A 20,689-nucleotide genomic window follows, 5' to 3' on the forward strand; every position below is an offset into this window, starting at 1 on the left:
TAGTGAGACGGCGACAACTGTAGTCTGGTTTCATTATGATCAACACTCGTCACTACAGTCCAGCGCAGCAATGCTCACTGCTGCCAAGTCTGCCCCTGGGAACGTCGTGTGTAGATGTCTCATTTCTACACTGCGTAAATGGCGAGAAACATCAACCTGTTGTGATGGGTTCTATCTTTATTTACAGATGCAAATTGATGTCACGGGTTCAACGCAGAATCAAGTTGAGTGGCCATTAATGCCCCTCAACCCTCCCGCTTCGCCCGAGTTTAAAACGAGGGGTTTTCCCTTGCAACAGGCCAACCTGCAGTTCCTTTCCACTGGAAAGATTGTTTCCAATGAATTGTAAAGTCTGCCAGTGGCTTATAATGCAACGTTTAAACGAACGTGTGGAGGGTTTGCATAATAAAATGCATCGCGAGCACATGGCACCTGCCGAGCAGCAGTACTCTAGAACGGGGTGAAGCAATCGAGTGCGGTGAGAGTTGCGAAAGTGTGTCGTGAACAAGGCGACCCAAGTCTCTTATCTTAACGTAATCTATATATATCTAGCGCCATAACCAGAGACGCTTTACAGAGAATTAAGGACGGTACCAAATGCGTGTGATGAGGTGAATAGAATAGACGGGGGAGGAAGCAACGGGAGCGAATCTGATGATGATGCGTGAATTCCGCGACAGCGAAATTGATGAGAGTAAAATGATGAATGGATTGAATGGATGGGGAATGAGTGATAGCCATATAATGAGAATACAAAGAGGGAACAGTTTGGGTCCTGCCCACGGCTAACATCAGTGTACGAGTGATGACCAACGTGGTGAAGTATGGTCAAGCGATCCTCATGACCGAGGTGGCGTGGGGGAGGCCTTCATGCGGAAATCCATTGACAGAGGATCTGTAAACTAATCAAACTAACGTAATGTGTCCTCTTGGTTCTTTCGGTAAAGTCACGTAGAAGGGAAATAATAAAATAATAAAAATAAAACATAATAAAAGAATTTTCTTCCAACCCAGCTTATATACATGCTCCAAGCACGTGTGCTGTTTCATTCAGACGCTGTCGCCTCGACAGACCTGGTTTTCACCTGAGGACGGCTGCTTGCGTTGTGGCCGAAACGTCGTGAGAATTGTTTTATTATGTTTTATATTTATTATTTTATTACTTCCCTTCTACGTGACTTTACCGAAAGAACCAAGAAGATGAATCCCTGCAGTCACGAAAGCTTTAAATCGAGACGTTTATTATGTTTTATTTTTGTTATTTTATTATTTCCCTTCTACGTGACTTTACCGAAAGAACCAAGAAGATGAATCCCTGCAGTCACGAAAGCTTTAAATCGAAATTTAACGTAATGTGGTTAGATCGAGGTTGTGGCATGGAGTGACGGATGAGGCAGCAGTTGCTAAAATTGTTATTTGAGTTGCAGAGTCATGAATATCAGGGCTAAAAAGATGCCTTTAGGTAATGATCCGTGTCGTATGCATGGGAAATGCACACTTGCAGCTCGTTATTATTCCACTGCTGGATGAAGACCGCCCCATGCCGTACGGGGTTGTGGGGAGTTGTTCTTGTTTTGTTTAGCATGCTCGAACCACGCCGGTCAATGTGAGTCAGTGAAGACGGGCAGCATGGAAGTCAGTGGAAGCACAGAATTGACACTTCAACAATATGTTTCTGCACGTGCCATCTGCTTGCAGTTTCTCAGCCTATAGCACCTGTTGTGCACGGTAGGGTCAACCATGCCAAGCACTGTTCACGCTCAACCACGGCTTTGCTTCGGAGGCTGATTCCGTGTGATTTGATCTTAGGCACGACAAGCATCCTGCCCTCCCATCCTCCCCCCATTATATTCTCAGTTAATGATATTGTTTGTGCTTTCCCCACTTTAATAAGAAAAAAAAAACAGTTTCGTGCGTGTTGTGGCAGGTGCCAATGAGTGCTGCGTGTGGTTCGAATTACTTTGCGTTATATAACGTCCGAGACACACTCTGTGCTGGTGGTTTTCCTGTAAACAGGGAGGGGAGAGGGGCGCTATTAACGAATACGTGTGTAATGACGACTTGACACGCTTGTCTTGAGATGGTTGAGATGGTTTCATCTTCTTGGTTCTTTCGGTAAAGTCACGTAGAAGGGAAGTTATTACTTATTACTTCCCTTCCACGTGACTTTACCGAAAGAACCAAGATGATGAATCCCTGTAGTCACGAAAGCTTTAAATCGAAATTTGAGATGGTTTCTTTATTGTAGAGAGACACGTTCACTCGAACAAGCACCCCACTGCAACGGCCCCGAGTCTCCCGCGTATCTAACGAACCATCTCGTTGACTCTGGACGCTCGCTCCACCGGCAGACTCTACCATCCTCTTACGTCACCTGGCCACGCTCCTATTCTCGATCATTTCCGTAGCCACCAGTCCCTTCGTATTGCAAGCTGACACCCCTGTCATTACCTCCAGTAGCCACTAGTCCATTCGCACCGCAGGTTGACTCCCCTGTCGTTACCTCCCGTGGCCACTAGTCCATTCGCACAGTAGGCTGACTCCCCTGTCATTACCTCCCGTGGCCACCAGTCCATTCACACCGCAGGCTGACTCCCCTGTCATTACCTCCCGTGGCCACCAGTCCACTCGCACCACAGGCTGACTCCCCTGTCATTACCTCCCGTTGCCACCAGTCCATTCGCACCGCAGGCTGACTCCCCTGTCATTACCTCCCGTGGCCACCAGTCCATTCGCACCGCAGGCTGACTCCCCTGTCATTACCTCCCGTGGCCACCAGTCCATTCGCACCGCAGGCTGACTCCCTTGTCATTACCTCCGGTGGCCACCAGTCCATTCGCACCGCAGGCTGACTCCCCTGTCATTAACTCCCGTGGCCACCAGTCCACTCGCACCGCAGGCTGACTCCCCTGTCATTAACTCCCGTGGCCACCAGTCCATTCGCACCGCAGGCTGACTCCCCTGTCATTAACTCCCGTGGCCACCAGTCCACTCGCACCGCAGGCTGACTCCCCTGTCATTACCTCCCGTGGCCACTAGTCCATTCGCACCGCAGGCTGACTCCCCTGTCATTACCTCCCGTGGCCACTAGTCCATTCGCACCGCAGGCTGACTCCCCTGTCATTACTTCCCGTGACCACCAGTCCATTCGCACCGCAGGCTGACTCCCCTGTCATTACCTCCCGTGGCCACCAGTCCATTCGCACCGCAGGCTGACTCCCTTGTCATTACCTCCGGTGGCCACCAGTCCATTCGCACCGCAGGCTGACTCCCCTGTCATTACCTCCCGTGGCCACCAGTCCACTCGCACCGCAGGCTGACTCCCCTGTCATTACCTCCCGTGGCCACTAGTCCATTCGCACCGCAGGCTGACTCCCCTGTCATTACCTCCCGTGGCCACTAGTCCATTCGCACCGCAGGCTGACTCCCCTGTCATTACCTCCCGTGGCCACCAGTCCATTCGTAATGCAGGCTGACTCCCCTGTCATTACCTCCCGTGGCCACCAGTCCATTCGCACCACAGGCTGACTCCTCTGACATTATCTCCCGTGGCCATTAGTCCAGTCACACCGCAGGTTGACTCTACTGTCATTACACATGGACGAATGCACAAACATTAAGGGCCCTTCCTCAATCTTAATTCTCATGCCAGATGGGATGCTAAATGACTGGACATCTGATAAAAAAAGAGCTTCATAGCTCATCGGATTCCTCCAGTCTAAATTAAGATTCTGAGTCACAACAAACACCTGCTCGGGTTGGAGCGGTTCTTCTTGTTAATATTTCAAAATGTGAGGGGGTACGTCCATGTCGGGCAAATAGATGGGTATCACGGACAAAATAAGGCTCTGGGATGATGGCCATCGTTTTGAGGTGTTGTCTTTGTGGTTAAAAAGAACACTCATTGTAAGCAATGCATGTATGTGTGTGTGTGAACTTATTTCACACCGTACGTAGCCAACCGTTGGAGGTGCAGTAGAATTTGAAACTTAATTGGTTCCGGATTGTTAAGTGATTTACAGCAGGTGACTCGGCCAGAGAGCGAGTGGCTCAGAAACGGAAGGGGGATTGGTTGAATTAGGGGGGGGGGTGGGGCCGGAGAATCGGTTCCGACGTCGTGATGATCACATTGAACGTTATCCAGTCATCATTTCCCACAATACAGTTCGTGGACGGAACAGATCCTATATTCTTGGTTCTTTCGGTAAAGTCACGTAGAAGGGAAATAATAAAATAATACAAATATAAAACTAAAATTTGGAACAGATCCTCTTATCCTATATTCTTGGTTCTTTCGGTAAAGTCACGTAGAAGGGAAATAATACAATAATACAAATATAAAACTAAAATTTGGAACAGATCCTCTTATCCTATATTCTTGGTTCTTTCGGTAAAGTCACGTAGAAGGGAAATAATAAAATAATACAAATATAAAACTAAAATTTGGAACAGATCCTCTTATCCGCGCCGATATATTACGTGCAATAAACAAGGGTGATTCGGGATGAATTTTGCCGAAGCTTTCTGATCACTCCTCGTGTCCACGCTTTCGTGTGGAGTAATCGGAACACGTGAGATGCTTGCACGAGACCACCCCTGTTGCCGTTATATTTGTCAGTTGAAGTCTACACTAAAATAGGAATAATATCGGGAGAACTTGCTGGAAACTGTCCAGGGTGCTCAAGCACGCATGCTGGGTTGCAGTTAGTGGCTGTGGTGACCAATTTAGGTGACTCATCATCATCATCGTCGTCGTCATCATTGTCATCAGCGTCAATGTTCGTCCTGCTTTTAGGACAAATTGGCACTTCCAGGTGACTCGACTTATCCACTGGTAATGCGAGTAGATACCAGGAAGATCCATTATGGATTTGGGAACGTCGATCACAGGAATAGCGGGACATAGGAGGGCAGATAAATGTTTCCTACATTTAAATAGGGCCATAATGCATAGACTTCCATTGGACATGGGTTTATCTGTTTGAATGTCTTTTTGTAGTTATAAAATAACACGATTTCCCTTTGGGATTTGTATCACGTTTCGTTAAGTGCCTTTGTCTTAGTGACACACAAATTTTACTTCAATCAATCATCCGAGATCTTTATTTTAACTGCGACCAAAGCACACGCCACAGTTGTGGCTCTGTAAGATGTCACAATCACCTCCAAGGTTTGCCTTGGTGGGACAATACTGGCAGTTGGCCACTTCGAGACCTAGGGTCCAAGTAAAGCCAACACGCTCGAGCCATAGAATTGCACAATTGCAATCACTCGTTTGGGCTCGCTGACCAGTAGTGCCGCTACCCTTGTGACGTCTGAAGCACAGGAAAACATTTTTTTTTAGCACATCGCTGACCAGTGATTTCTGTCGGTCATAAGCAGTGAAGGTGTGTTTCAGAACGTGTGATACAATTGTGGACTTTTTTAGAGCAAATATCAATAGAAATCATCTTCTTGGTTCTTTCGGTAAAGTCACGTAGAATGGAAATAATGTTTTATTATTTCCATTCTACGTGACTTTACCGAAAGAACCAAGAAGATGAATCCCTGCAGTCACGAAAGCTTTAAATCGAAATAGAAATCATGTACATTGTTTTTAATTTCTCAATGTTCGAAACAAGACGCTCTCTACAATAGCAGTTTTTCGGGTAAGATTGCGTAAATATAAATGTGTCGTTAAACCCGCCATCACCCGACACATCCATTTAGTAAAGGTTTGTCACTTAAACAAAACATGCCAATTAGTTCCTCGTTCAGCACATCGGTGTGTTGGAGAGTAAACACACAACAACATGCAATTCGAGTGTGACGTTTGGCCGGTAATTGCAACCAGCTTCATCAGGCGACAGCCAGAACTGTGGACAAATCCTGTTTCGGTCTTAAGTAGAGGGGATAAAAGTGATGTCACTTGTGAGCTAATCAGGTGCGAAGGCCAGAGGGCCAGGGGGTTAACGAATGCATTATAAATGACAATCGATATCCGTTACCGGTTGGGTTATTATATGGATATTGGTCGCAAAAACCTGCGTGTTCAGGAAACGTATCTATGCTAGTTGAGGTTGATACACGAATTTGTGAAGCTGGCAAACCCGCTGGGCGAGCGAGGTGGCCAGCAGATGGCAGCACAGCGGGTAGATTGAATTGTCAGTGTGTGCGTCTATTCGTTTGTGTGCAAACTCTCTCTGAGCGCCCCACCTGCATCCGACATGCCACAACCATTCGTTCGTGGAATTGGCTAAACATCACAATGTAGCAGGGCCCTCCTGACAAAGGGTCTAAACAATGGGCAGTGTTTGAAATACTGTACTTGCAATCCATTCGCTAAGAGATTTCACATTGTGCTACAGTACATGGACTGCATTGGCAGTGGAATAAAAACAGCCTGAAAATATGTTTTGCCGTATTGCCATTCACATTCACCGTTGTACAGCTTAAACTGGTGCAGACATTATTTAAATGAACGGCATTGGGAAGGCAGGTCATGTTAATCTGTAGCTGGAGACGATACAGTTGCTCTCTGCATGCTGTGTGTTTGTGTGTTGTGGCTTGCGGCAAGCATGTATAGTGTTACAATCCCAGCAACCTAGGTTCCATTCCTGGCCATGCACATCACAGTTTGGTAATTGGTAACAACTGGCGCTTGTTGTTGAGTCAACAAACGCCAGCGCTAAGGAGACAGATCCCTCATTTCCACAATCCACCCAAGGGCCCACGCTGGCCATGAGCTGGCAATGGACTGGCCTGCACAGCCCCGTGTACCCACATAAAAAATATAAAAAGATGTTTGTTTTTGTAATACTGCATTAGCAGTGGTGCCCAAGCACAAATAACAACGATTGTGCACGGTCGTCAATTAAAATGTACTAAAGAGGAAAACGTGCACACAGTAATAGGTAACGTTTTGTTAGCCCTATTATATATTTTTCTTTGAAGGCCACAGTGTTATTGGCAAATGTGTTTGAATGTTATAAATATTGAGTAACGTTTTAGGCAATGGCCCTCGGGAAGGGCCAACCAAACGTTACCTATTACTGTGTGTGTATGTTTACTCTTTCGTACATTTTAATGGACCAATGCCCCTTCTTCAAGACGCATAAATCAAGAGGGACCATTGCTCAAGAATCAATGTCCGCTGTGAGCTCTGCATCACGATGTGGACCTAACAGGAGAGGGATGTAATCATACCTGTCAACCCACACGATTTACCCCGTATTCTTGTACAGGGTAATTGAGTTTGCAGCAGAGGTCGCAACCGGGTACCCGATACCCGTACCCTACCCGATACCCGGCTACCCGTATCCGGCCGGGTATGGGTACGGGTACCCGTTTGCGACCCTGGTGCGACCGGGTAGGCCGTGAGTCTTGTCTTGTCTCTTCTCAAAATTCAAGTTCCTAGAATCAACCCACCCGCGCCTGCAACATGGCTTCATCCCAGAGGTCGCAATCAGGTACCCGATACCCGTACCCTACCCGTACCCGGCCGGGTACGGGTAGGGTACGGGTTCGGCCGGGTACGGGTACCCGTTTGCGACCCTGGTGCGGCCGGGTACGGGTACGGGTAAGGAATCAAAACCCGTTTGCGACCTTTGGTTTGCAGATCCATACGGCGTACAGCCATTTCAATACGGGAACAATTTTTTTTAAATCTATTTGTTTGTGTTTCTTATGTTTTATTTTTATTATTTATTATTTTATTATTTCCATTCTACGTGACTTTACCGAAAGAGCCAAGAAGATGAATCTTGGTTCTTTCGGTAGCCGTCCTCAGGTGAAGAGGACGGCTGCTTGCGTTGTAGCCGAAACGTCGTGAGAATTATTTTATTATGTTTTATTTTTATTATTTATTATTTCCCTTCTACGTGACTTCACCGAAAGAACCAAGAAGCTTTCAAGATCCCACGATATTGGGCACATACCACGTGATTTGGTCATAGCCAGATGGATTTTATGAAGTTGAAAATGTATGGGCTGCCCTTTTTGACCGATGTGCCAGTCAAGTAGAGAGATGTAGGCCTTTTGAGCCGTCTGCATTTGCCACAGCAGATTCTAAACCTCCTCCTGCATTCCTCCCGACCCTGCCTGGGAAATGCCCACAAATTCTTTCATAATTGCATGCAGGCCAGACAGGGAAGGATAAATCTTAGATCTTTGATTGAGACTGCAGAAAGCAATCTGTTCTGTGTAAATTATGCGCTATGTTCTCCCTAATTTCCCTGCTATAATCTAACACATGGAGCGTATTAATACTGTACACGTGATATATTAATTATGATATATGCTACTGCACAGCATTCATAGTTTGTAGGCATATTTATTAAAGATCCGGCTAATGGTTTGAAACACATTGAATTGGATATGTATTTGATCAATTGCAAGGTATGCAGCATAATCGGTGGTATGCATTAAAGAAACGTGATTCTATTTTGATAAGGGCTAATGCGTTTAAATTTAATAGACCCTTGATATGATTGATTAATTATGGAAGGGCTGCAACAGGCCATGTGTGAGGACTAAGCAAACTAAGCAAATGTTTAGGGCCCCAATCGGCTAAAGGGGTCCCGAATTCATGAAAATATACATTTGGGCTAACCAAATATCAGCTCAAATTAAAATCCTATTGAACATACTTAGACATCTCTCTCCCCTCATATCATGACACCTCCATCTCTTGTCTACGTTATATCTCGTCTGTCGTCTCACAACGAGCCAGCACCACCACTGGATTACAATGATATTTGCATTGGTTGAGGAAGCCTTTTGGGAGGTTTATAGCTGCTTGAACCGAGCTATGAATGCTCTGATCCGTGCATTGTCTTTGTGCTGTTCGCCTTTGGCGTTGTTCTCTGCTTTGACACTGGTGGTGATACTCGGCCATGAAGAAGGCTGTCTCTGGTGTAGGCCAATCAGTTTCAAAGACAATGCTATCTATTGTCAAAGCATGTTTGTTTGCATGTTCACCACAAGTATGTGTGGTTAATGCAGACTTAATGCCTTGCAAAATGTATCTACTTGGTCTTTGAACATCTTAACTCCTGTTTTATTGCCAGAAAAGCGTAAAACCTATTCTTATTTTTCATCATTTGGGGAGGGTTTCACAGTGTTCCTTGCTTTCCCCTGTGGGCTTCTGAGATGAATTGTTGTTTAATTTTCACGCTGCTTAAAACGCCATAGTAGGTTGATGTAGTGCGGTTGGAAAACATCTCCGTCCTGAAAATGTTCAAGTGACGCTTTGGTATTCACTTTAACATTGTTTCCAATCATAAGTTGTATTTTTCAATCGCCGTTGCATTCAGGGCCTGTGAATCAAATTGCCCAACTTGCGCCGGATCTCATCAGATCTTGGGAAGCTCAACAGGGTTGAGCCTGGATAGTGGACGGGTGATCACCACCATGCAATTTAGATTTACATTTCGATTTAAAGCTTTCGTGGCTGCAGGGATTCATCTTCTTGGTTCTTTCGGTAAAGTCACGTAGAAGGGAAAAAAAATAATTATTTTATTATGGTTTATTTTTATTATTTTATTCTTTCCCTTAATTATTTTATTATGTTTATTATGTTGTTTATTATGTTTTATTTTTATTACTTTATTATTTCCCTTATACGTCACTTTAGAGAAAGAACCAAGAAGACACCACCATGCAGTTTTTCAAAAGGCTGCCGTGGCTACGTGATGTGCAGTGCAGAAAAAAGTGCAATGTTTGTCTGTACTCCTATGCTTCCACATCTATGTTCTCAACTTTCATGTACTCCACACTGACCAGCGTGGTGAGGTATGGACAAATAACCCCACAATGCATTGACTGGGGGAGGTAGGACGCCTCATCCAGCAGTGGACTGTCAAAAATGGACTCAACATGTCCACGCGTATGGTATAAAGGAGTTATATTTCAACGGACACAACATTTCGAAACGAAATAACGATAAAAGAGGTACATTTTTTGTTTGATTCAAGCGTGTGGGTTTCATTACGGATATATATTGTATTATGACAGTGTTCTCTATGGGAACGAATGCCAACCTCGGGCACAGAGAGAGTAAGTAGCCAGAGGGCGGCCCGCATATGTTTTGAATCCGTAATTCAGGTGACCCTTTTTTTTAGGGGGGGGGGGCACTGTTGCGAAAAAAAAATACATTGGTCCGGTTACAAAACAATACGTCTGCAAGCGTTCAAAGTCGGCGTGCCTTATTACCAGTGACACATACAAAAGGATACTTGGACAATTCGTTCTGAACCTTTTTTCCCCCGTGTCTTTATTGGCGCCACAAGCAAAAGCCGCCACCGCCGCCGCGCCCTCCGAGGTTCTGCGCAGGATCACATTTAATCGCGAGCTTTAAAACGCGCAGCGGATTGCTGACGCCCCTTCAAATGAAACGCGTTGCTTCCTAGGCCGCTGGCAGTGCTCTCGGGTGAAGGCCGCGATATTCTCGTAAAAACCAGAACCTACCGATACATCGGGAAATAAACCCAGCGCCACCCCTTCTGGATCACAGCAGCAGCAGCAGCCTCACACCACGGGCACAAATACAAATGAAGGTGAGAGACGGACGCAAGTCTGGACTTTGGCCGACGTCAAAAAATAAACATCTCATACAGGCACTCTTAGTTCTTTCGGTAAAATTAATAAGAATAAAAAAAATATTAATTTTATTAATTTTAATTTCATTTTTTTATTTTCGTGACTTTACCGAAAGAACTAAGAGTATGATTCCTTGCAGTCACGAAAGCTTCAAATCTAGAATCTCATACAGGGCCCGACCATCGAACCTCCCGGTTTCAACCTTCCACGCCGCCAATGGTCGACCGTGAACCGGGTCAGCACCGGGCCGTGTAGCTGATGGGGGCCACCTTATGCCACAAACGGCGCATCGATGATTCGGCGTGCTGCGAGTGCGGCCAAAAATCCCAAACCATCGACCAGGGGCGGTTTCTTCATTAGGGCGATTGGGCGACGCACCACCAATGTCATTCAACCACAGAGTTACGCTCGCCGTTACTGTGCCTCTGGATATAGTCCAATCAGCGTCATGTCACGTTCTGTGGAGTACCGCCTCTTTTTGGGCGATTTCACTCCGGCTGAGAATCGCCCCGAGTGGCCCCATAGACTTACATTCAAAGATGTTTTTTTTCGAACGGCGGGCGCTCCAATGCATTCTCTATGGCTTCCGGGAGGGCTCGCCCTAACGTGCTTACGTCATCATACGTAAGCACGTTTCATCCAACAATATAATTTGTCGCCACCTAGTGGAATCTTTAATAAAATAAACTTGAGTGGATTGTATTAATAGTGAGTATAGAAACAAACAAGATGTATTGTAAGAGTCACTTTATTTTTCATTAATATTAAAGAAGTGAAGTTGCCTTTACATGCTTAAGCTGTTAATTTATCCATTGCATGGGTGGACCTTATCCTTATCAATCATCCAGCCATTTGCCCCCCCTGAGAGATTTTGCAGGAGCCGCCACTGCCATCGACCGCATCCTGTTCACTCCTTTGGAGGAGGAATTGACGAGACCTACTCTGCTTCTGAACCAGACAATTGAGCGGAAAACAAATCTAACATTACATCTTTAATCTGCTATTAAACCGTGCAAAAGAGGAAGGCCCTAATCCCACGCAGGCAAATATAACATTCTGGAAGGGCCCTTTGTGCTTTGTTGTATATCACGTGCAAAGAGTATCGGTGTGTGTGTTTCACACTTGCGGTCGCCGATGCGTTTGTAGGTCGGACTAGGTGCTGTTCGGCACGATATCCGACGTTTTTCTCCACCTGCTGGGAGCTTCTCCAGGAGCTGAACTCTTTGGAAACTCCAAAATGTGGAGAGAAAAAAAAATCCTTTCTGTTCAACGGAGCGTATATTATTTACATATATACGGTGTCTATATATGTATTGTCCGTTGTTAAAGCATTGTCCTTTTCATTTGACACCAAATTTAACTGTAGGCTTGAATGTTGTGGTTATGTGAAAGTTAAAAGTTAAACTGTTTGCCAAAACAAATCGGTAATCTTTACCACCACCACCATATAGCAGGACACCACATGACAAGCGAATTAAAATATTCGCTGACCATTAAAGTGTAATCCATCACAAAATAATAAAAAGTCGACAGCAGGTGAAACTGTGTGGTTGACTGACAACAAATTGCTCACTTACTTATGAAGTCGTTTTTTTTTTACTGAAAACCTCGAGTGATCTTCTACAGAACTTAATAGAAGCGTTATAAAGAATCGCAGCCGAGACGTTGACAATCTCCTGGGACTCCCTGGCACCTCGCTGCGATGAGCGTCAGGGATGCAGGTCACGGCACACAGGTGGGAGGGTGGTGTATGGTGGGGAGCGGTGGTGCAGCGGTTAGCGCGCTGCACTATGAACCCGGCGATCTGAACCGGTCCTGGGCCTCCCCTAGGTCGACTCAGCCTCAAATGAGTACCTGGTGCGGTGTGTAAACATTGCCACGAGGGAGACAAAGGCGGTCGGGCGTGGTGCTGGGCACCCACCCCCTCGCGTGCCTGGTTGGCCTTCATAGGTGCTCGCTAACAGCACTTGCCCCAACAGTTTGTTAAGGCTACACGGGGGATCTTTGCCTTATTTATAGCTTTACCAAACGTCTAAATACGGCACTTTCTCATACTCTTTCCCATAGTTAATAGCTTTACGTACACTCCGTTTATCAAAAGCTTTTCCCCACAGCAGTTCAACTGCAGTTTCACAGAGCCAAAAATCGAATAATTGCTTGAAGAGACAGAAAGCAGCGCTTTCACACTGCCTTCGTTGAGCATAGTAAACCCCGCAGAATGCTACCGTACGTGTGTGGCATCGACTGTGACACGCTCAATCCACACACACAAATTGAGAAAATAAAAAAAATGTCTCGCTGGCAGCAAATGCCCCATTAGTCTTTTGGAGCCTATATACAATACTCACCTTTACAAAACCGAAGCAGTGTGCACTTTTGAGTCGATTGGCCGATCGCCAAGAGACCGGGCGGTTTGAATGGCGAATGCATGAACCCCTTGTATTCTCTCTCGGTATCCCCCATACACAGCCTCGCGACTACGCCAATAGCAAACAGTGCCGGAGTGTTTATCCCCTTGACTCGAGGTGAGGCCCCTCTCGTTGTGCCCCCTTTGCCCCTGCCTTGCCTTTGGAATCGCACCAGCCCTCTCCCCAATGAGGGAACGCGACCTTCCCAGAGATTTCACGCGTGGAAAGACGCATTGCTGGGTAGCGTGGGGGGGGGGGGTGTTTGCAGCAGAGTCGCGGGGTTAAGCGGATGGTGGGTAGGGTGAGCTGGGGTGAGGCAGGCGTTCAAGAAGGCCTGATAAGAAACAACAATAGCAGCCTTTTGCTGTGGCTGCTTAAAACCCAGGACAAACGGTGTCGATGTGACAGCGGTTTCACTGTGCCCGTGTTGAGTTGGTGTCCCGCAAATTCTCGAAGCTCTTCCGACAACTCCACATGCCACGGTGCTAAAACGATGAACACATTCCTGGATCCAGTCACCGCTTGCGTTCATACTGCCGAGATGACGAGTCAAAGGTCCATTGAAAGCCGAGACACAGGATGGTCGCAGAACTGCTGACTGTCGGAATTCCAAATGTAAAATCGTGCATGCTGCAATGTACAGGGTGGTCTAGGTGTCTTGCGACAACCAATGAATTGACCCCTACATTTTTTGCTTTGCATATTCATTTCTGTGTTAAATATACCTTACTTTAAAAAAAATAGATATTATGGTTTCGAGCTTTAAATTGATCTTCTTGGTTCTTTCGGTAAAGTCACGTAGAAGCGAAATAATACGAATAAAACATAATACAATATATTTAAGCTGGGTTAGAGGAGGAGAGCGCCTTGACACATGAGTTTACATATTAACAGAGGAATGTAGCATATTTATGGAAATTTTATTGCCATAAATATGCTCTCCTCCGTGACTACAAGGATTCATATTCTTTGGTGCAGTTTACTGATAGACAGCCAGTTTAGATTTATCTTCTTAAACATATCCATATTACCAGTCTGTTACCCCCAGCTCCACGCACCACCATCAACATCACCACACGTTGCTTATCATGTTTAGCTTCTTTTTTCACACGCTGGTGGCCTGCTTTGAATTTTACCCGCCCAGCAGCATAACAAAAGGCGGCTTAATCCTAGCTTGCTAATCTACTTCTGCCATTTACATTACAAAGGCTCAGTTCCAGCAGCAGTACTGACCATCTCACAACTCCTCCTCTCCCGCGGCCCATCCTGGCTCCTCCCCCCTTAACCAGTATATAAGGTCGTGGCTCTTGGGACTTCTCTTCACTTGATACAGCAATTTTGCTGTGACGGTTTCACCTGAAGACGGAAGCTTGTGTTGCCTCCGAAACGTCGTGATTTAATTTATGTGTTTTATTTTTTAACCTACGTGGCTTTACCGAAAAAACCAAAGAGTATTTACCGAAAGAACCAAAGAGAATGGATTCCTGCAGTCACGAAAGCTTCAAATCAAGACTGGCCTCTTGCTGTTTGGCAGCAGAGTGAAGGGAGTGCATCGCCCCTTTCAGTTGCTGCCGAGGGCACAGCGCGCCGCGCACAAACGGGTCGGACTCAATCGTGTGTAAATCACGAGCCCTTTATTGAATTGCAATCGGTAACTGCAGGGAGTAAAGCAAGCAAAGTGATCGCGATGAGCTTCGACGGGTACGCGTGCGACGTCGGTTGAACCGCTTTCGCGGCGTACGTAGGGAAGGACAACGAAACGAAACACAAAAAAGCAGTTGCAAAGATACGACAGGAGGTGCGCAGCGTGTCGCTGGCAGGAGTGCAACGATCACCGGGACTCACTTCAGGAATAGTTCTCGCATTGCGATCTTCCATCCAGCGGTGGATTAATCGTGTTTGATGATGTTGGCCGATGAACGTCACCTTTACAACGACGTTGTACAACGGCACGTCGTGTTGACGCCGAATGAAAATCCGTAGACGGTACGCAGTTACAAAAATGGCAGGGCATGCTTTTTATTATGCGTCTAGTTAATTTCGTGCGCTGCCACCGCAGGTGTAAGTTTATCCAGTATTGCGCGTGTGATGATGGTTATGATGTGGCCCGGTCTGTAGCCCTGGTGTGGTCCTCCAGGGTGCATGGATCCTCCAGGAGCCAACGGAGCAAAGAGCCGGAAGATCAAATGCATCTGAGGACGTATCCAGATTTCTGACACGTACCTTAAAAAAATATGCTTTAGTAATTCAACGAGTAAAATAATTCTAAATACAGACGAAAAATGAAAACTAGCTCCCCCCACCCCCTCTACCCCCAGTCTAAAAATCGGGGAAATATAAACCTCGTGCTAAATTACGACTGTTATATATTCAGGAAGCCAGAGTTTTCTTTGCACCCTTTGTTTATGTTTGATGAGTATAATAGAGGAAAAGCTGCACGCTAGAAGCCACGTGTCGTATGCAACGACTTGTTGTGGAAGGAAGTCGGCAGCTAAGGCTGTGGAAATGAATGTTTATGAGAAGATGTTGAGTTTTTCACCGTGTGGATATTTCATTGTCTCTGATATGAGACATTAATGCAAATTCGAATTTATCAACCATCTCACTAATACTGTACTTAGCTTTATGAATGTAGAAAAACACATTCAGCTCACATTCATAAATATTACTACGAGTGTATAACTGCATATGGACTTTTTAAACTAAACAGTTTAATAGTTTTCCAAATACCTTACATTTTTTTTTTACATTTCATTTAAAAACTCGAGAACTCAGAAACAATTTGATGACTCATTCCTTTAGGAATTTCACGGCATCCATAGGTGCCTCAGAGTACTCACTAGTCAGTATTAACACAGATTATCCTACAGCAATTAATTTTGAAGGCATAAGCAACGTTAAAATGACATTAATTATACCAAAGAAAGCAAATATATGGTTTTTGGCCAAAGAGCCACACTTGCATTTTTGTTACTTAAGCCCTGGCAGTGATTAACATACAATACTCACTCATTCATTGTCTATCTTGGCATGCACACTACAGCACCGGTGCCCGTTACACTTTACGTTACGTGACCCCCTTGACAACCCATGTTACGTAACATATGGTCATAGAACATACGTGCGATGGTGTTCACTCACTCGGTAATTGCTGGCTTTTGACATCGTGAAGGCGGTTTTTTTCATCTTGTTACCTCCCACTTTCCTGCCAGTTTCATAAACATACTCTAACTCTCGATTTAAAGCTTTCGTGACTGCAGGGATTCATCTTCTTGGTTCTTTCGGTAAAGTCACGTAGAATGGAAATAATAAAATAATATAAAAATATAAATAAAACATAATAAAATATTATATTATTGTATTATGTTTTATTTTTATTATTTTATTAGTTTCCATTCTACGTTAATTTACCAAAAGAACCAAGATACTCTAACTCCTTGCTGTCACACTGGACACAATCTGGCCATTTTCCCCAATTACATCATTGCCTGAGCCCCCTTACATTTGAAGCACGAAACACTTTGTTGAGGCTAACTGGGAGCGAATTTTCTAAAGAAGGGGATGTAGTCAACGTCGTGCGGAGTGGCATCATAAGCCTAGGGGGTTTCCTCTGAGGACTCTAAGACATTAAGGGGCCATCAATTGAGTACGTAGCATGGAGGGGGGAGGGGGGGTTAACCCAAATGCGTACGCGTGCGTATGGGGGGTCTACTGACAATGTACGTTCGCATCGGAAACGGGGGTGGGGTTGAAGCCTCGATAATAATTTGTCGACATTGGCCTTCAAATGAGCCACAGTTCAGTTTCTTCAGCTGTCAGATAAGTACTAACGGGAGAGGAAGGTCTGTGGGAGAGGTGTCACTTGTATGCCACCGTGCCCCTGACTGCAGCTGTTACGCAGCTCAGCAGCGAGTCTGACATCGTCTGGCGGCCTGCCCCATGGGTCACACATCCTGCAATCTGGCCTCGCTGCAGACTGCCGCTGGCTCAAGATTTTAGCTGCCGCCGGCCAGTGTACAACGACACCAGCGCAATTCACACGACTGAGTCTTCTGACAGTGAGAACAATCAAAAGCTGTACGATGATGATGACGACGTCAGCGACGCTGTGGATCTTGAGACGGCGGCCCAGCAGACCGCAGCTAACGCTGCTGTGCTGCAGCCTGACACTGCGCGTGTTGACGAAACCCCTACAATGCGTCACCTGTCCGACTGGGTTCAGTCGGCGTTAGAACCTAGCGGACACGAGACAAACCTTTTTAAACGTACGCAACTTAATTCTTTAATGCAGCCGGCGGTGGACTATGTTTGCTTAAACACGTTCATATTATTAATCCTTGATCGTTTCTGCGTGGATTAAATATCGGCCGTTCTATAGGATTCGGGGTGGGAGGGGGGTGCGTCAAGCGTACGTACGCAGGTGGGGGGGGGGGGGGTGTAAAAAGTACGCGTGCGTACAGGGAGGAGGGGAGGGGTCAAGTTTTGACAGATTTTTGCGTGCGCACTAAATGGATGGCCCCTAAGAAGCAACGTTCGGATCAGAACGTCTCGCCTGCTCCCGCTGTCGCCTGCCGGAGGAGCCGCATCGCATCTGGCGATATAAGCACCGGCGCCTTTGCGCCCACGAATGATTTGATTGATCGAAGTTGGTACGGCAGAACGGACACGAGATGAATGAATCGGCAGCAGCGATAACGGAATGAGAGAAGGCGAGAAACGTCTCGGCGGTGGCTGTGATCGAGACACTCCCTGCTAACATGATCTGACCCGGACATTAAACCCCTGCCACGGTCGCCGTGGGGGAAACTCACACTTTCCCAGGGCAGTCACGTAGCCCCGGAACAAAGATGAGCCCCGAGAACGTTAACCATCAAGGACCAATCGCTGCTACCCGCACACGCCGACGATCCGAATGCAAGTTCGCCACATTTCACAAGGGCGGATTCAAATAGTTTGCCGTAGTTTTTTTTTTAGATTAAGTCCAAAGGTCAGATTCACATCCTGAGCGAACAACTCAAACCCATGGCTCCGTTGACTTGCCACAAGTTTGGGAACACACACACGCACGCACATCGGCACGTTTTACAAACCCCCGACGACCAGCGCGGTGAAAGGTGTATAGTTATTGCAACGGTGATCACGTTCAGGCTAAAGTGGAATCTGTTGTGAACGGGACATGTTGTCGTCATGTAAGTGCTTCACAAACTACGCATCTCATGAACGCGGGCCAATGGCGATCCCTGTTTGGAGGGGTGAAACCGTTTTACATCGGTACACCATCAATCCCCATCCCGTGCAGCTGCGATCCATCTCACTCCCCCGTGCGCCTGATTTCATCTCCCTACACGCACTGCACACGCAACATGAAGGCACGCAACGTAGAAACGAACCACGCTGCATGATAAATACTGCTTTTCAGATGTTACCAAAATAGCCCCCAGCCACGGCACAGATTGATTAGTTGTGTTGCAGAGATTTTTTTCTTTGCTGTTGCTTTATATCAGCGGCTGTGGCTTGAAGTGAAACCAGCAGCTTGGTTTCTGTAGCTGGTTTCTGACGCTATAGTCCAAGACAATAGATTATAATGCTCTCTCTCTCATGCTGGTGACACATGTAAGTCTTGCACAGTGGTTTGAGAGAGTAGATTATAATGTTGGTCTTGCATACTGCATTCAGACCGGACATAAGCGTGTTGTTCTCGTATACTAATCCTATGTGTAGATCAGGCACACTATTTAGATTTAAAGCTTTCGTGACTGCATGGATTCATATTCTTGGTTCTTTCGGTAAAGTCACGTAGAAGGGAAATAATAAAATAATAATTTTTTTACATAATAAGATAAAATTCTCACGACGTTTCGGCCACAATGCAAGCAGCCGTCCTCAGGAGAAAACAGGGCTGTCGGGAAGACAGCGTCCTAATAAACACTGCTAAGCTTCACCTGAGGATGGCTGCTTGCGTTGTGGCCGAAACGTCGTGATAATTGTATCTTATAATGTGTTATTTTTATTATTTTATTATTTCCCTTCTACGTGACCTTACCTAAAGAACCAAGAATAGGTACACTATTTTTTGGGTCTTTCGATAAAGTCAAGTAGATAGGTTCAAAGAAAATAACAACCTATCTACGTGGCTTTACCGAAAGACCAAAAGAATATGAATTCCTGCAGTAAGTTGGTCTCACATGTAGGTAGGTGTTGTACTCCAGTCTCAGACAGTAGAATTTAGTGTTCGACTTGAAAGCTGGACTCTAATTTTGGTCATATACGCTGGTCTGGGACTAGATTATAACCGCCGGTCTCGTATGCTGATCAAGTAAGGTGATCTCAACGGCTTGGATTAAACTATTATCTCTTTTCCTGACCTCTTTTAATCTCGAGCAAGAGATTCCAATTCTGCTCTTGTACGCTGGCCTCATACGCTCGGCATGAATGGCGATCGTGCACACCGTTCTTGTCTTGCTATCTTGGACGTATCTTGGTCTCGTACACTGCTCTCGTAGGCTGCGTTTCACTGCTCATTCGTCATGCCGGTATCATAATCTCAACTCGGGTGTTAGGGTTCAATGCCGGTCATATAACACTGGCCATGCACGCTGTTATTTCATTTCAAGCATATGCAACTCATCATATACTTGGATCTCAGACAGTAGACTATAATGTTCGTCTTGTAAGCTGGTATCATATGTTGGTCCTACACGCTGCACTGGGACGATAGATTACAATATGACGCTTGCCATATTCTGGTCTTTAACACTGCTCTTTGTCGGCTGGGTATTCACCGCTGGTGTCATAAGCTGGTGTCTAGCCGCCGGGTCACAACGACGGTCGCGCGCGTACGCGCGTACGCACTAACGTGTGTTAACGTATGTTAGTTACGCGCGTACGCACTAACGTATGTTAACGTATGTTAGTTACGCGCGTACGTTCCAGACGCCGCCGCATGGACTCAGACACCGAGCCGGGGCCCGGTAGCGGCGCTGCCCTTGCACCGGCGGCACAGGAGCCGCCCCCCCCCGTCGTCAACGCTGCACGGCTCCTCGGGCAGCGTGGCGTCGCAAGCGGCGCAGCTGAAGTGCTTCCTGTGCCAGGCTCTCCCGCCGAGGCGCACGCAGTCCTGGGAGAAGATGAGCTGCGGGAAAGGAGGAGGATCAAGCGGGGGGCGGGGGGGGGCAACGGCGGAGTTGAACGCGAGCGGCGTGGGCGGCCTGGGCGGCCGGACTCACACACACACACAAGAAACTTGGCACCAATTCTCCGCGGGACTTTTGCCAAGGAAGAAGCTACTGTGCCGCTACTTTACTTGTTCTTGGAAGCAATTGGTGACGCTTCAACTCTTCAGAGATAATGTTTGTTGAACGTCTTTTGCACCGTACATAGCCAACAGTGCTAATCGGAGTTGCGGTGGGAAGGACAAAGGACAATAAACTAAACACAAAAAGCAGTTCTGAAGGAATTCGTTTTCAATCCAGATTTAAAAGCGCATAGCTCCTAATATCGCTCCAATGACTGCAGAAACGCATGAGAAAGTCCGCGATGCAGTGACTGTCTTAGTTTGATGGTTAGCTAAAAGCTCCCGCGAGGATGACCAGAGTTTGCGTGATGGTTTACGCTCCTTGATGAAATCACCGAGGCAATTGTCCACTGTAATTTTGCTTATAAAATAACGATGCCTGGTGTGATTTATGGTGTATGGGATGTTC

The 20,689-nt window shown here is 46.3% G+C and overlaps 1 protein-coding gene across 1 annotated transcript in view; it reads right to left on the reverse strand.

Moving 5' to 3' along the window:
- Nucleotides 1–14,609: 14,609 nt before the first annotated feature.
- Nucleotides 14,610–20,689, reverse strand: part of LMCD1 (LIM and cysteine rich domains 1) — a 38,361-nt gene continuing 32,281 nt past the window's right edge. Inside the window, exon 7 of the mRNA XM_061551892.1 lies at nucleotides 14,610–20,118. Within this exon, the coding sequence (XP_061407876.1) occupies nucleotides 19,936–20,118 (183 nt within the window). The 3' untranslated portion in view covers nucleotides 14,610–19,935. The remainder of the gene's footprint in view (nucleotides 20,119–20,689) is intronic.

Source organism: Lethenteron reissneri, chromosome 15, assembly GCF_015708825.2.
Source record: "Lethenteron reissneri isolate LAM-NWPU_2019-01 chromosome 15, ASM1570882v1, whole genome shotgun sequence".
NCBI classification, from domain to species: Eukaryota; Metazoa; Chordata; class Hyperoartia; order Petromyzontiformes; family Petromyzontidae; genus Lethenteron; species Lethenteron reissneri.